Source organism: Melanerpes formicivorus, unplaced genomic scaffold (genome assembly GCF_026170545.1).
Source record: "Melanerpes formicivorus ecotype bairdi unplaced genomic scaffold, bMelFor1.0.p_v2 SCAF_137, whole genome shotgun sequence".
NCBI classification, from domain to species: Eukaryota; Metazoa; Chordata; class Aves; order Piciformes; family Picidae; genus Melanerpes; species Melanerpes formicivorus.
Genome location: NW_027142489.1, coordinates 602,706 through 618,367, shown reverse-complemented (window position 1 = coordinate 618,367; position 15,662 = coordinate 602,706). Strand labels below are relative to the sequence as shown.

At 64.0% G+C, this 15,662-nt stretch overlaps 1 protein-coding gene across 1 annotated transcript in view; it reads left to right on the top strand.

Annotated features, from left to right (window-relative positions):
• The window catches only part of ATP6V0D1 (ATPase H+ transporting V0 subunit d1), a 51,333-nt gene that overhangs the window by 13,917 nt on the left and 21,754 nt on the right, over positions 1 to 15,662 (top strand). The window contains exon 2 of the mRNA XM_068168415.1: positions 1,744 to 1,915. Coding sequence (XP_068024516.1) covers positions 1,744 to 1,915 — 172 coding nt within the window. The remainder of the gene's footprint in view (positions 1 to 1,743; positions 1,916 to 15,662) is intronic.

Below are 15,662 nucleotides of genomic sequence, written 5' to 3'. Positions count from 1 at the left end.
TGCCAGAGGACAGCTGCAGGTCAGCCTGAACTCGCATTAGGAAGTGGGGACTTGAACTTTTGGAGAGCTTGGGGCTTGCTCAGCAGTGGATCCTCTTACTGGTCCGAGTGGTGCTGGGCCAGCTCAGCTGGCAGGGCGGCTGTGGAACCACGAGATGAGCCCCTGCCTGCTGGGAGGCTGCAGTGTGAGCAGTCCCTGCTGAGGGCTCCCCAAAGCCCTCAGCCCAGGCTGGGGGAGTGGCCCAGGGGCTTCAGGAGCGCAGGCTCCTCTCAGGCTCTCGCTGCACCGTGGGATGCCTTGAGTCAGGGCTTGGAAATCTGGTCCAGGGTTGTGAAAACACATCCTGTTCTGCCTGCTTGGCTGCTGGGAGGCTCAGGAGAGCGCAGGGCCTGCAGTTTGGGGCTGGCCTGCCCCTGCAGCAGGCAGTGCCAAGTGTTATATAAACATGGCCCTTACTCCAGTTGCAACACCAGGATGTGCTGGCTCTTGTGCTGCGGAGCTGGGAGGGGGCAGGACAAAATGCTCCAGCCAAGGAGCTCAGGGGAGCTTGCTCAGAGGGAAAGGCTGCAAGACACAGCCTGGGGCTGTGTGGCTGTGGGCTGGGCGGGATCCAGCCCTGACCTCCTGGAAGGGGCTTGTGCAGCAGACTCTGCTGCTTGTCTCACTGCATCTCTAGCATCCCCTGAGAGCGAGGGGACAGCCTCAGAGCTGGGAGTGGAGCTGCAGCAAGGCCAGCAGCATCACAGAGGATGGCTCAGGTTGAAAGGGACCTTAAGGATCACCTACTCCACTCCCCATGCTGCAGGCAGGGACACTTCTCAGCCAGACTCAGCTGCTCAGTGTCTCACCTATGGCTCTGAACACTTCTGGGGAGGAGGCATCCACAGCCTCCCAGGGCAACCCATTCCAGTCCCACCACCCTCATGCTGAAGAACCTCTTCCTCAGCTCCACTCTGACCCTGCTCTGCCTCAGCTTCAAACCCTTCCCCCTTGGCCTGGCTCTAGACAGCCTTAGGAAAAGTCCTTCTGCAGCCTTCCCGCAGGCTCCCTTCAGGTCCTGGCAGCAGCTCTGAGGTCCCCCTGGAGCCTTCTCCTCTCCAGGCTGCACAGCCCCAGCTCCCTCAGCCTGTGCTTATGGCAGAGGTGCTCCAACCTTCTGGCCTGGATGGGTGACAGTGTGCCAAGCAGGAGCAGGGGAGAGGCTGTCCTCCCGAGCTCAGCACTGCTAAGGCTGCACCTTGTGTGCTGGATCCAGTTTTGGGGCCCTCACTGCGAGAAGGACATTGAGGCCCTGTGCTGAATGGGACCAGTACAGGACCCCCAAGCTGCTGAAGGGTCTGCTGAGGAGCAGCTGAAGTAAGTGGGGGTGTTTGGTCTGGAGAAAGTGAGGCTGAGGGGAGGCCACCTGGCTGTGTGCAGCTCCCTGGAACGAGGCTGGAGCCAGGTGGGGCCAAGAGGAAACAGCCACAAGTCGCACCAGGGCAGGTTTGGCTTGGACACAAGGGAAGAAGGAAGTCCTGTGGCAGGCTGCTCAGGGCATGGTGCAGTCATGCCCATCCCTGGAGGGGTTTCAGAGCTGTGTGGATGTGGTGCTGGGTGCCATGGTCGGATGGGGCCATGGTCGGATGGGGCCATGGCGGCGCTGGGGTGGAGCTGCGAGCCCCTGGTCCTGAAGGCCTTCTCCCACCAAGGGGATGCTGTGGGGGTTTTTATTACTCCCTGAGCCTGTCCTTTCCTTTGCAGACTTGAAGCTGCACCTGCAGAGCACAGACTATGGCAACTTCCTGGCCAATGAGGCCTCCCCCCTCAGTGTCTCGGTGATAGACGACAAGCTGAAGGAGAAGATGGTGGTGGAGTTCCGCCACATGCGCAACCACGCCTACGAGCCCCTGGCCAGCTTCCTGGACTTCATCACGTGAGTGCCAGCTGCCCCTGGGCGGCCCTACTGCCCCCCCAGGGCCCTCACACCAGCTCTCCACGCTCCTGAGTGCAGCTGGTGGAGGCTGCAGGGCTCCAGCCAGCAGCCTGTGGATGCTTCCTTGGCACGGCTGCTCGGCCGCCCTGCGGCGCAGGACAGGCTCAGCCTCCACTGGAGCTGCCATTTGCTCTTGGCCCTTGGGGCAGATGTTCCTGGGGCTTTGAGGTGTGATCCCTGTATCTGCAGGACAGCTGCTCCCTGCCCTCAGCAGGGCTGCTCTCATCTTGCCCCTGCCACCCCCAGGGGCTGCAGCCCCTCCTCTGACCTGCTTTGGCAGGGGGCTTGGACTTGATGATCTCTTGAGGTCCCTTCCAGCCTCTCAAGTGCTGTGGTGCTGTGATCAGGGAGTGGAGCTGGCCAAAAACTGAACTACTTCCCCCCCACACACACTCTTTGGGGGTTAATCTTGGATTTGTTTTTCTCAGCCAGCTCAGTGGGATCCAACAAATGGCAGCAGGAGAAGAGGGGGCAGGGTGGCTGCAGGGGGCTGGGGGGCAGGGGGGGCTGCAGCAGCCTCAGCCTGTGTGTCAGTGCATGGGGGTGGGGTTGTGTGTGTGTGATCCCACAGCAGGTCCAGCTGATGTGAAGAGCCTGAAATGCCAGAGCTTGCTTCTGCTGGAGCTCTGCACAGCCTCTGCTTCCCTGCTTGAGTCAGGAGCCAAATGGAAGTCACCAGGCTTGGTGGGAGCTGAGTTGTGCAAGCTTGCATCTGAAGCATGGAGCTGAAGCTGGCCTGGGCTCAGCCTGCACAGCCAGAGGCCTCCTCTCAGCAGCAGGGAGATGCCTCCTGGACATTCTGGTTTAGTAGGACATGACTGTAGCCTGCCCCTCTGAGAAGGCAGCATCACAGCTAGCACAGAGAGTGCTCTCTCCTGTGCCACACCTCTTTAGAGACGGGAGTGTGGGCAGGGCCCAGGAGGAACTTGCAGACTTCATCCCTTTGCTGTTGCCTGACTGTCCTGCTTGAAACCCCAGAGTGTGGCAGAGATGCAGTGCAGGGGCTCAGGCCATGCCTGCCCTCCTTGCCCAGGGCATGGCTTGGTAGGCAGGCTGGGAGGGGCTGTGGGAATCCAGTTTCTTGTTGCCACCCATTCTGGTGACCTTTGCTGGCTGTCTGCATCAGCTGGAGTGGTGCAGAGGCCCTTAACCACCTCTTGTCATCTGCCAGGCTGCTTCTTGGCAGCTCTTTGTGTGAGTTAACTTTACAAGTGGGGTTTTGCCCTCAGCTTGACGTAACTCTGATCCTCTTCTGCTGCTTTCTCTCTGCCTGGGATGAGTTCTCTGTGATTAAACATGGGGCCCTGAGCACCCTGCTGTGGTGGGATGTGTCCCTGCCCATGGCAGGGGGCTGGAGCTGGCTGAGCCCTGAGCTCCCCTCCAGCCCTGACAGTGGTATGACTGTGCCAGAGGTCAGTGTCTCCTGCCTGCTGCATGATCTCCTCTTGTAGATGGCAGAGTCACACACTCAGAGACCTTCAAGATGGTGGAGTCCACTGGATAGCCTCTAACTCCACCAAGCCTGGTGCTCAACCATGGCCCTCAGCACCACAGCTCTGCCTCTTTCACATGCCTGCAGGGGTGGGGATTCAGCCTCCTCCCTGGGCAGCCTGGGCCAGGCTCTGAGAACCTTTTCAGTGAAGCTTTTTCTAATGCCCAACTTAAACCTTCCCTGCAGCAGCTTGAGGCCATTTCCTCTCATCTCACTTCTCCAACTGGGGCCAAGCCCTACCTGGCTCCAGCCTCCTTTCAGGGAGCTCTAGGGAGCCAGAAGGTCCTCCCTCAGCCTCCTCTGCTCCAGGCTGAACCACCCCAGCTCCCTCAGCTGCTCCTCCCTCCCCAGCCCTGTTCTCCAGACCCTCCCTCAGCTTGGTTGTGCTGTCTTGGTCCCACTCAGCACAGGATGGTCTGTCCTTGAGTTGGCCTTGTCTCTTTTGCCTTTTGACCACAAGGTTTGCTGTAATGCCACTGTGTAGTGCTGCCTGGAGGAAGGCTCTTGAAGGCTCTCCATACTCTGCTCAGGGGTGCTCAGGGACAGCCAAGGGGCAGAGGGCACAGACTGGCACCCAGGAGGAGAAAGTTGTTTGGTGTGAGGCTGCTGGAGGCCTGGAGCAGGCTGCCCAGGGGGGTTGTGGAGCCTCCTGGTGTGGAGAGCTTCCAACCCCCCTGGGCACTGTGCTGGGGGTGCCCTGCTGGGGCAGGGGCTTGTGCTGGATGCTCTCTGGGGGTCCCAGGCTGGGACTGGGTGAACAGAAGGGCCAGATGTGGTTTCTTGGATTGCCTTTCAGGCTCTGCTTTGTTCTCTGAAGCTGTCCCATGGGTTATGGTAGGTCTTGGCTTGGGCTGGGGGCAGAAGTTTCAGGGGTTCCTGTCCTGCTGGCAGTGTGAAGCCTTCCATGCAGATCCCAAAGAGCTGGAACTGGAGAGCAGCCCTGTTCAGAGGCTGGCAGCACATCCTTGTGCCAGTAGCCCTCCTCTAACCCAGGCTTGTGTGGGCAACATCATAGAGATCATAGAATCAGCCAGGTTGGAAAAGACCTCAGAGCTCATCCAGTCCAACCTGGCACCCAGCACCTCCTGACTGCTCAACCATGGCTCCAGGTGCCACATCCAGTCCCCTCCTGAACACCCCCAGGGGTGGGGACTCCACCACCCCCCTGGGCAGCACATCCCAAGGGCCAAAAGAACTTTCTCCTCACCTCCAGCCCAAACCTCCCCTGGCACAGCTTGAGACTGTGTCCTCTTGTTCTGGTGCCTGGGAGAAGAGCCCAACCCCCACCTGGCTGCAACCTCCTTGCAGGGAGTTGGAGAGAGCAAGAAGGTCTCCCCTGAGCCTCCTCTTCTGCAGGCTAAGCAACCCCAGCTCCCTCAGCCTCTCCTCACAGGGCTGTGCCCCAGCCCCCTCCCAGCCTCATTGCCCTTCTCTGGAAGGTGTTCAGCCAGAGGATGGGGACAGTGCTGGGGGGGTTGTGGCTGTGCACACAGAGGTGCTGTGTCACCCAGCCTGTGACAGTTCCTCTTCCCCTCCAGGCACTCAGGAGGGCATAATGGGGCAGTTTGTCTCTGCCTTCTCAGCCTGGCTATTTCCCACTCCTTTCTTGTAGGGTGGTTAATGAAACTTGAGCAGGAAATGGGCAGGATGACTCCTGGGAGACAGCTCCAGGCAAGAGAGGCAGCAGGTGGTCAGGAGGAGAAATTGTTTTCAACTTGAATGTGTTCCTGTGCTAAACTTCCCAGGCTGAGCTGGAAAAGAAACTGGGAGAAGGCTGTGGAAAGCTTTGAGTGAGGCTGCTGTCTGCATGGGGAGAGCTGGAGGCCACAGAATGGGCTGGGGACCTCCAGAGGCCACCCAACCCCTCCCTGCAGTCAGCAGGGGCATCCTCACCTAGATCAGGCTGCCCAGAGCCTTGCCAGGCCTCCCCCTGAGCATCTCCAGGGATGGGGCTGTCATGGGAGGGGGGAACTGGGTTGGGAATGGAGGGTTGAACACTCAGTGGGGGTTGCAGGAGGTGGTGGACTCCAAGATCTCCAGAGGCCACTTCCAACCTCTGACATCCTGTGCCTGGCTTAGAGTGGCAGTGAGTGTCTGTGGCACAGGTCAGCTCTGGGGCTCCCTGCTGCCTCTGTGCAGACCCCCATGGTGAGCCACACAGCACATCCTCAGCTCAGCTTCGGGCTCCTCGCTCCAGGAAGGACACTGAGGGGCTGGAGAGTGTCCAGGGAAGGGCAACCAAGCTGGGGAAGGGGCTGGAGAGCAGGGCTGGGGAGGGAGGAGCAGCTGAGGGACCTGGGGGTGTTGAGCCTGGAGCAGAGGAGGCTGAGGGAGACCTCCTTGCTCTCTGCAGTTCCCTGAGAGGGGGCTGGAGCCAGGGGGGGCTTGGGCTCTTCTTCCTACTAACAAGTGACAGGATAAGGGGAAATGGCCTCAAGGAGCTCCAGGGAAGGCTTAGGCTGGACATGAGGAACAGTTTCTCCCTTGAAAGAAGGAAGCCCTGGACCAGGCTGCACAGGGCAGTGGTGGAGTCATCCCTGGAGGGTTTTCAAAGCTCTTTAGAAGTGGTGCTGAGGGCTGTGGTGTAGTGGAGAGTTGGCAGGGCTGAGCTGGACCTGATGGCCTTGAAGGCCTTTTCCACTCTTTGATTCTATGATTTGTGACCATCTTAGAACTGCTGGAGGCCCTCAGGCACCACCTCCCTGAGAGTGGGCAGGTGGCTGGTGCCAGGGGCTGGATCAAGCATCTACAGTCAGTCAGTCTCTGCTTTGTGAGTGGCCTGCTGCACCTCTGGGCTGACTGGGAGCTGCCCCAAGGGTGGCTGCTGTGCTTCTGGAAGGTGCTCAGATCTTGACTCAGGGCACATTGCTCAGGAGGTCTGGGGAGCACAGACCCTAAGGCTTGGAAGGAACCTCCAGAGCTCATTGAATCCAACCCCTCTGCAAAGCAGGAGCCCTTAGGGCAGGCCCCACAGGAGCACATCCAGGGAGGGGGTTTGAAGATCTGTGGAGAAGGAGACTCCCCAGCCTCTGTGGGCAGCCTGCTCCAGGGCCCAGCACCCTCGCAGTTGAGAAGGACTTTGCTGTGCTGAATTAGTCCATGGCCCCTGGCCTGTCACTGGGTATCACTGCTGAGAGCCTGGCTGCCCCCTCCTGCCAGCCCCCTGCAGCAGCTGTAGCCCCTGTCCCCTCTGCTTGCCCCAGGCCCCTCTGCCCTTCGCATCGTTTCTCCTCTCTCTTCCGAGCATCTCATGAGCCAGGTGAGGCCGCGGGGAGGAGCAGCAGCAGGGGAGGGTGCGGTGGTGGCCCTGGGGCAGCAGGGGGAGGCCTCCCGTGGTGTGCACTTGCTCCCCAGCCGCGGGCAGAGGGGGCGGCGCTGGCAGGGACTTGCCGGAAGGTGGCGCTCCAGCCCCGTGGCTGCCTGGCCCCAGGTGCAGGCTAGGGCCGGGCTGGGCACCCCCGGAGGTGGGCAGCAGTTGACTGCTCTGAGCTTAGGGTCGGGGGCAAGAGCAGAAGTGCCTCAAGGGTGCAGCAGCCCCGGGGCAAGGGCTGCCTCCCGCAATCCCTGCCCAGCACGGGCTTGGTTTGTCCTGCTGTGCTCCTCCTGGCGCTGTGCTGACTCTCTCCTGCCTCCCATCTGCTCCAGGAGCTCTCCTCTGCAAGTGCTGTGCTGTTGGCACCAAAGCACTGCAGAAGTTGGCCCACTTCCCCTTGTGGCTTTTGGGGGGCTGCGTGTGAGCCTGCAGCTTGTCAGCCTCTGCCCCTGGGTGTAGTGGTAAGGATGAGCCCAGCTTGGAATCATTAAGGTTGGAAGAGACCTTTGAGGTCATCATGTCCAGCTGTAACCCAACCCCAAGGGCCATACCCATGCATTTTGTGAGCACCTCCAGGCATGGGCACTCCACCACCTCCCTGAGCAGCCTCTACCAAGCCCTGACCACTCTGGCAGCAAAGAGATGGTCCCTGATCTCCAGCTAACCCTCCCCTGGCACAGCTTCAGGCTCTTTCCTCTCATCCTGTCACTGGTTACTTGGGAGAAGAGGCCAACACCAGCCTCACTGTCAGGAAGAGAAGGAGGCCTCCCCTCAGCCCTCTGTCCTGCAGGCTGAGCACCTCCCAGCTCCCTCAGCTGCTCTCTGTGTGGTGCTCTCCTTGGCAGCCTTACTGCTCTTCTCTGAGCACCCTCCAGGCCCTCACTGTCCTGTGGCAACCAGACCTGAGCAGGGTGCTGCAGCAGAGTGAGGGAGCTGGGGGAGGGCTGCCTGAAGGCTTTTCATCAATCAAAGTATTTTCTGGGCATGTCTGAACCTGGTTGATGTCCACAGTGGCTGCTTGCAAGCAAACTCCCACAGCATTGACCCCATGGAAGGCTCTGATGTGAAAAACCACCTGGGAGCAGTTGCTGGTGGGGCTTGGCCTCTGCTCCCAAGGAACTAGAGGAGAACAAGAGGGAAAGGCCTCCAGCTGCACCAGGGGAGCGTTAGGCTGGGCAGTAGGAAAAGGGTTGTGAGGCTCTGGCCCAGGCTGCCCAGGGAGGTGGTGGAGTCCCCATGCCCAGAGGGGTTTAAGAGCTGTGCAGATGCAGTGGCTGTGGCTTGGTAGAGTAGGGTTAATGGTTGGGCTTGATGATCCTGGAGGTCTTTTTCAACCTCAGCGATTCCATGAGTCTAAGCTGTGGCCTCACCAGGGTTTGAGTTCAGGGGCACAGTCCCTGCCCCGCTGCCCTGCCGCCCCGCTCCTGCCGCCGCTCCGCTGCTGCCGCCCCGCTGCTGCCGCCCCTCTCCTGCTGCCCTGCCGCCCCGCCGCCCCGCTCCTGCCGCCCCACCGCCCCGCTCCTGCCGCCCCGCCGCCCCGCTCCTGCCGCCCCGCCGCCCCCGCTGCCCCGCCGCCCCGCTCCTGCCGCCCCACCGCCCCGCTCCTGCCGCCCTGCCGCCCTGCCGCCCCGCTCCTGCCGCCGCCCCGCTGCTGCCGCCCCCGCTGCTGCCGCCCCTCTCCTGCCGCCCCGCTGCTGCCGCCCCGCTGCTGCCGCCCTGCCGCCCCGCTGCTGCCGCCCCGCTGCTGCCGCTGCTGCCGCTGCTGCCGCTGCTGCCGCCCCGCTCCTGCCGCCCCGCTCCTGCCGCCCCGCTCCTGCCGCCCCGCTGCCCTGCCGCCCCGCTCCTGCCGCCTTGCCGCCCCGCTCCTGCCGCCCCGCTCCTGCCGCCCCGCCGCCCCGCTCCTGCCGCCCCGCCGCCCCGCTCCTACCGCCCTGCTCCTGCCGCCCCCCTCCTGCCGCCCCGCTCCTGCCGCCCCCCTCCTGCCGCCCCGCTCCTGCCGCCCCGCTCCTGCCGCCCCACTCCTGCCGCCCTGCCGCCCCGCTGCTGCCGCCCCGCTGCTGCCGCCCCGCTGCTGCCGCCCCGCTCCTGCCGCCCCACCGCCCCGCTCCTGCCGCCCCGCTCCTGCCGCCCTGCCGCCCCGCTCCTGCCGCCCCGCCGCTGCCGCCCCGCCGCTGCCGCCCCGCCGCTGCCGCCCCGCCGCTGCCGCCCCGCTCCTGCCGCCCCGCTCCTGCCGCCCTGCTCCTGCCGCCCTGCTCCTGCCGCCCCACCGCCCCGCTCCTGCCGCCCCGCTCCTGCCGCCCCGCTCCTGCCGCCCTGCCGCCCCGCTCCTGCCGCCCCCCTCCTGCCGCCCCCCTCCTGCCGCCCCCCTCCTGCCGCCCCACTGCCCTGCCGCCCCCGCTGCTGCCGCCCCGCTGCTGCCGCCCCGCTCCTGCCGCCCCACCGCCCCGCTGCTGCCGCCCCGCTGCTGCCGCCCCGCTCCTGCCGCCCCGCTCCTGCCGCCCCGCTGCTGCCGCCCCGCTCCTGCCGCCCCACCGCCCCGCTGCTGCCGCCCCCGCTGCTGCCGCCCCGCTGCTGCCGCCCCGCTCCTGCCGCCCAGCTCCTGCCGCCCTGCCGCCCCGCTCCTGCCGCCCCGCTCCTGCTGCCCCGCTCCTCCTGCCGTCCCGCTGCCGCCGCCCCCCTCCTGCCGCCCTGCCGCCCCGCTCCTGCCGCCCCGCCGCCCCGCCGCCCCGCTCCTGCCGCCCCGCTCCTGCCGCCCCGCTCCTGCCGCCCCCCTCCTGCCACCCCGCTCCCGCCGCCCCGCCCCCCTCCTGCTGCCCCCCTCCTGCCGCCCCCCTCCTGCCGCCCCCCTCCCGCCGCCCCGCTCCCGTCGCCCTGCTCCTGCCGCCCTGCTCCTGCCGCCCCACCGCCCCGCTCCTGCCGCCCCGCTCCTGCCGCCCCGCTCCTGCCGCCCTGCCGCCCCCCTCCTGCCGCCCCCCTCCTGCCGCCCCCCTCCTGCCGCCCCCCTCCTGCCGCCCCGCTGCCCTGCCGCCCCGCTGCTGCCGCCCCGCTGCTGCCGCCCCGCTCCTGCTGCCCCACCGCCCCGCTCCTGCCGCCCCGCTCCTGCCGCCCCACCGCCCCGCTCCTGCCGCCCCGCTCCTGCCGCCCCGCTCCTGCTGCCCCGCCGCCCCGCTCCTGTCGCCCTGCCGCCCCGCTGCCCTGCCGCCCCGCTCCTGCTGCCCCGCTCCTGCCGCCCCCCTCCTGCCGCCCCGCTCCTGCCGCCCCGCTGCCCCGCTCCTGCCGCCCCGCTCCTGCCGCCCCGCTGCCCCGCTCCTGCCGCCCCGCTCCTGCCGCCCCGCTGCCCTGCCGCCCCGCTCCTGCCGCCCCGCTGCCCTGCCGCCCCGCTCCTGCCGCCCCGCTCCTGCCGCCCCGCTCCTGCCGCCCCGCTCCTGCCGCCCTGCCGCCCCGCTCCTGCCGCCCTGCCGCCCCGCTCCTGCCGCCCCGCTCCTGCCGCCCCGCTCCTGCTGCCCCGCTCCTCCTGCCGTCCCGCTGCCGCCGCCCCCCCTCCTGCCGCCCTGCCGCCCTGCTCCTGCCGCCCCGCTCCTGCCGCCCCGCTCCTGCCGCCCCCCTCCTGCCACCCCCGCTCCTGCCGCCCCGCCCCCCTCCCGCCGCCCCCCTCCCGCCGCCCCCCTCCCGCCGCCCCGCTCCTGCCGCCCCGCTCCTGCCGCCCCCCTCCTGCCGCCCCCCTCCTGCTGCCCCCCTCCTGCCGCCCCGCTCCTGCTGCCCTGCTCCTGCTGCCCTGCTGGCTTTGCCCCAGGCCAGGCTGCCAGTGCCGTGGGACCGGCGCTCCCGGATCCTGGCTGAGCTCGCCACCACCTCCCTAAAGCACCTGCTGGCTCTGCACCTTGCCGTGCAGCTCCTTGCTGGAGGCCTGCTGGTGCTTGCAGCCGGCCAGAGGGAGGTGCTGAGCGACAGGCAGGAGCTGGCTGCTGCCTCGTGCTGTCCAGCACAGGCAGCGGGGCTGGGGCGGCCGCGGCGCTGGGCTGGGCCGAGCAGGTATTAAGTGTTCCTGAAGCAGCAAAGCCACTTCCGGAGCTCAACAAGCACACACTGGCTCGTGGGATGGAAGTGGGCTTGAGGTGCTGCTTGGTGATGTGCTGCCCTGCCTCTCTGTGCAGGCTTTGCTCTCGGTGTTAGCCTGACACAAGCCTCTGTCCTCTCCCTCCTTCCCTGCAGCGCTCCCTGGGTGTGTGCTGGAGCTGAGGCTTCCTCCTCATCCTGACTCCAGCCTGCTTTAGTCTTTCTCCAGGGGCAAAGGGAAGCAAAAGGTGTTTGGGGCTCAGGTTTCCTCTTGGGTCAGTGAGTTTTGCTTTGAGGTTGGTTTGGTTTGTTGCTTTTTCCCTTGGCCTCAGCACAGACCATTCCCTGCTCTGGGAGGTTTCACAGCAGGGCTCTGGCAGATCATGGAAGGGTTTGGGTTGGAAAAGCCCTCTGAGATCATCCAGGCCAAGCAGCAGCCCAACCCCCCCAGGGCCATCAAACCATGGCCATAGATTTCCTGAACACCTCCAGGCCTGGGGACTCCACCACCTCCCTGGGCAGCCTCTGCCAGGCCCTGACCACTCTGGCAGCAAAGAAACTTTTCCTCCTCTCCAGCCTCAGCCTCCCCTGGCACAGTTTCAGGCCAGATGTTGGGGTGCACAGGACAGGTGACCCTAAACTGGAGATCAGTGTGAAGCTGAGGAGTCACCAGGGTGAAGCCTCTTCAGTGGATGATGGCCAGTGAGGACTCTGTCCCCTCTGCCCTCCAGTGAGCTGATGGACAGAGAGGAGTTGGAACTGATGGAACTGGGTTTTGTTCAGTGTGGAGCAGAGGAGGCTGAGGGAGACCTCATTGCTCTACAGCTCCCTGAGAGGAGGCTGCAGGGAGGTTGGGTTTGGGCTCTGCTCCCCAGGCTCAGGTGATAGAAAGAGAGGAACTGGCCTGAAGTTGTGCCAGGGGAGGCTGAGGTTGGAGAGGAGGCAAAATGTCTTTGGTGGCAGAGGGGTCAGGGCCTGGCAGAGGCTGCCCAGGGAGGTGGTGGAGTCCCCAGGCCTGGAGGTATTTCAGTGGCCTGTAGAGCTGGTGCTTGGGGCCGTGGTTTAGTGCTGGCTTGGAGGCTGGGCTGGATGATCCTGAGGGTTTCCTCCTACCACAGGCAGTTTGTGACTGGGCTTCAGATGAGGGAGCTGCTGCTGGCTGTGTGGGCACTGTGTCTGCTGTGGGACTGAGCTCTGGGGCAGGCTGGGGTCTGGCTACACTTCCCAGCCTCTTGTTCAAAGCCTTTGCCAGCCCTGGGTCACCTTTGCTCCTCACCTTGCCAGCCTGCAGGGGCTGGGAGCCAGCCCTGAGGATGCAGCTGGGAACTTGGCTGGGGGCATGTTTTTGTGGTCACAGGCTGTGTTTGTGATGAGGCTGCCTGTCCCTTTCCCCTCCTGCATGCCTTCTCTTAGCTGGCACTTTCCTCTCTCACCTTCTCCCTGCCCCAGTCCTGCTCTGCCTCTCCCCGGGGCTGGCTGGATCCAGTTCCTGCTGCCTTGCTTGGGACTTCAGACCGAGTCCTGCAGCAGAGCTTGTCCCAGAGCCAAGTTAGGCCTGCTGCTGGAGTGAAGAGCAGGAATCCTCTCCTCTGAAGCAGGGAGCTGCCTCTCTTTCTGCTGAGCATCCTGGAGTCTGCACCCCCCAGAGCTGGGCTGGTTGCAAAACACAACTGCAGCTCTCTGCAGGCCCTGCCTGGCAGGAGGAGGGGAAACAACCCAGGGCTCCAGGTCACAGGAGGAGGGCAGGGGCTGGAAGGGGACCTCTGGAGATCTTCCTTTACATCAGCACAACAATCAGCAAGACCTCTCCTGCTGCTGCTGTGGCTGAGCAGTGCTGTGCTGTGCTGTTCAGCTGCTCCTTCCCTCCTTGGAGCCAGGGTGAACATCGTGCTGGGGGCTCCTGCAATAAAAGCTTTATGAGGCTGTCCTGGCAGGGCAGCACAGCACAGCTCTGACAAACAGCTTCCCTGTTTGCAGGCAGGGCAAAGTTGAACTGATAAGCCAAGTTCTTGGAGGCATTATGCAATCTGCAGGAGAGGAGGGCATGTGGCTGATGGCCTGGGAAGGGTGGCAGAGCCTGGCAGCCTCGGGGTGCTGGCATCAGAACTGCATCTGTCCTCCTCCTGCCAGCCTCTGCTGTGCTTCACTTGGCAGGTGTCAGCACAAGGCTGGCAACAGGGAGCCAGAGTAAGGATGGGAAGAGCCACCAAAATGTTCTGGGGGGCAAAAAGCAACTGCTGGGCTCCAGGTACAAAGTTGTGTCTCACAGAGGGGGAGGGCTGGGAACAGGGAAGCAGGGAAGCATTCAAGCCCCCAGCAGAAGAGCAACTGCCAGCTGTTTCAAGAGTGCTGCTGCAAGTCATTAGAATCACAGCTGCCAGGGTGCCAGGGGCAGGAAGGGACCTCCAAAGAGCTCCCAGTGCCAGCCCCTGCCAGAGCAGGAGCACAGAGCCCAGCCCAGGGGGCACAGGAACACATCCAGCCAGGGCTGGGAAGGCTCCAGAGCAGGAGACTCCACACCCTCTCTGGGCAGCCTGCTCCAGGCCTCTGGCAGCCTCCCAGCCAAGAAGTTCTTCCTCCTGCTGAGCTGGAAGCTCCTGGGCTGCAGTTTCCAGCCCTTGCCTCTTGTGCTCCCCCAGGGCACAGTGAGCAGAGGCTGTCCCTGTGCCTCCCTTCCTGCCCCCCAGCCCTCAGCTCTGGAGAGACATTGCTCAGATCCCTCTCAGCCTTCTCCTCTGCACACTGCACCCCCCAAGGGGCTCTCAGCCTCTCCTCACCAAGTCAAAGATATCTTTAATGAAGCTCTTCAGCCCAGAGAAGGGGTTCCAGCCTGCAGGCTGTGGGTGATGAGGTGAGAATGCATTGCCCCTGGTCTCAGCTGATGCTGTTTCATCAGCTGAGGGAGACTGAGAGAGTTGGGGTTGTGCAGGCTGGAGAGGAGAAGGCTCCAGGGAGACCTTCTGGTGGCCTTCCAGGGGCTTCAGGGGGCTGCAGGAAAGCTGGGGAGGGACTTTGGAAGGTGCCAGGGAGGGACAGGCCTGGGGGGGCTGGAGCAAAAGGAGAAGTGGGGAGCTGGAGATTGGCTGTGAGGAAGAAGTTGTTGGGCAGGAGGGTGGTGAGAGCCTGGCCCAGGCTGCCCAGGGAGGTGGTGGAAGCCTCCTGCTGATGCCTGGAGGTGTTTGCAGCCAGGCTGGAGGTGGCTGTGAGCAACCTGCTGTGGTGTGAGGTGTCCCTGCCCATGGCAGGGGCTTGGAGCTGGCTGAGCCTTGGGGTCTCTGCCAGCCCTGGCAGCTCTGGGGTTCATCCTGAGGCACTTCTCTGTCATCTTCAACTTTGTTCAAAGGCTTCTGGTGGTTCTGCAGCTCCCAGGAGCAGCCCTGGCACTCCTCTGATCATCCTTCTCCCAGTCTTCCCCTCTGCAGGCTGGGCAGAGGCATTGTAAGGGGAGGGAGGCCTCAGTGCTGCTCTTGGCTGTCTGTGTGGCTGCAGCTCTTCCAGAGGGCAACCTGTGTGCAGTGCCTTCAGCTGGCTGAAAGTGCACTGAGTGCTTCCTCTCTCTTGTGCTTCACTCCTTGGCTGGAGGCATTCCCAAGGTCCTCTCCTGCTGGCCCTTAGCAGCCTTCATTTCCCTTTTGCCTTTCCATGGGGTTGATTGAGTCACAGAATTGTTTAGGCTGGAGAAACCCTTTCAGGTCAGCAAGTCCAAGCCTTGAGCCAGCACTGCCAGCTCACCATGAGGACAAGTCCCTCAGCACCACATCTGCACAGCTCTGAACCCCTCCAGGGATGGGGACTCCCCTGCTGCCCTCAGCAGCCTGGACCAGGCCTTGGCAGCCTTTTGGGGGCAGGAATTGTTCCTCTTGCCCAGCCTCAGCCTTCCCATGTGCAGCCTGGGGCTGCTGCTTCTCTTGTTGCTTCTTCCAAGAGGAGAGCCACCCCTGCCTGTCCTCAGCTGCCTTCAGGGAGCAGTTGGAGTTCCTTTCCTCAGGCACAACTCACAGCTTGCACTCTAGACCCTTCTCCAGGTTCCTTGCTCTCCTCTGGGCCCATCTCAGCACCTCAGTGTCCTGAACCCAGCACTGAGCCCAGGGCTTGGTGTGTGGCCTCACCAGCACTGAGCACAGGGAGGTTTGCCTCACTCAGGGCTCTGCACTGCCAGGCTCAGCCCAGAGACAGCTTGGAGCCCAAGGGCACTACCTCTGAAGGCTTCTGGAGGGCATCCCAGGTGCTTGTCCCCTCTCCCAGGTTGTTCTGTGGGCTGGTTTGGAGCCTGGCAGATGCCTCTGGGGAGCTTTGTGTGCCACAGCACTGAGAGGCTCAGCCAAGTCTTGTGCCAAGCCTCTGGCTTGCTGCCCTTTCAGGTGAGCTGATGACTTCTGCTGGCAGCAGGGCTGTGTGCACAGCAGCAGTCTGCATGTCCATACATTGGTTGGGTTGGGAAGGGATCTTCAAGATCAGCCAGTTCCAAACCCCCTGCCATGGGCAGAGACCCCTCCCCCCAGCCCAGGCTGCTCAGGGCCTCATCCAGCCTGGTCCTGAGCACCTCCAGGCAGGGGGCAGCCACAGCCTCCCTGGGCAGCCTGTGCCAGGCTCTCCCCAGCCTCCCTGCCAGCCATTTCTTCCTCCTCTCCACTCTCCCTCTGCCCTCTCCCAGCTCCAAGCCATTCTCCCTGCTCCTGGCACTCCCAGCCCTTGCCCAGAGTCCCTCCCCAGCTCTCCTGGAGCCCTTCAGCTCCTGCAAGGTTGCTCTGAGCTCTGCCTGCAGCCTTCTCTCTTGCAGGCTGCACAGCCCCAACCCTCCCAGCCTGGCCCCACAGGGGAGGCTC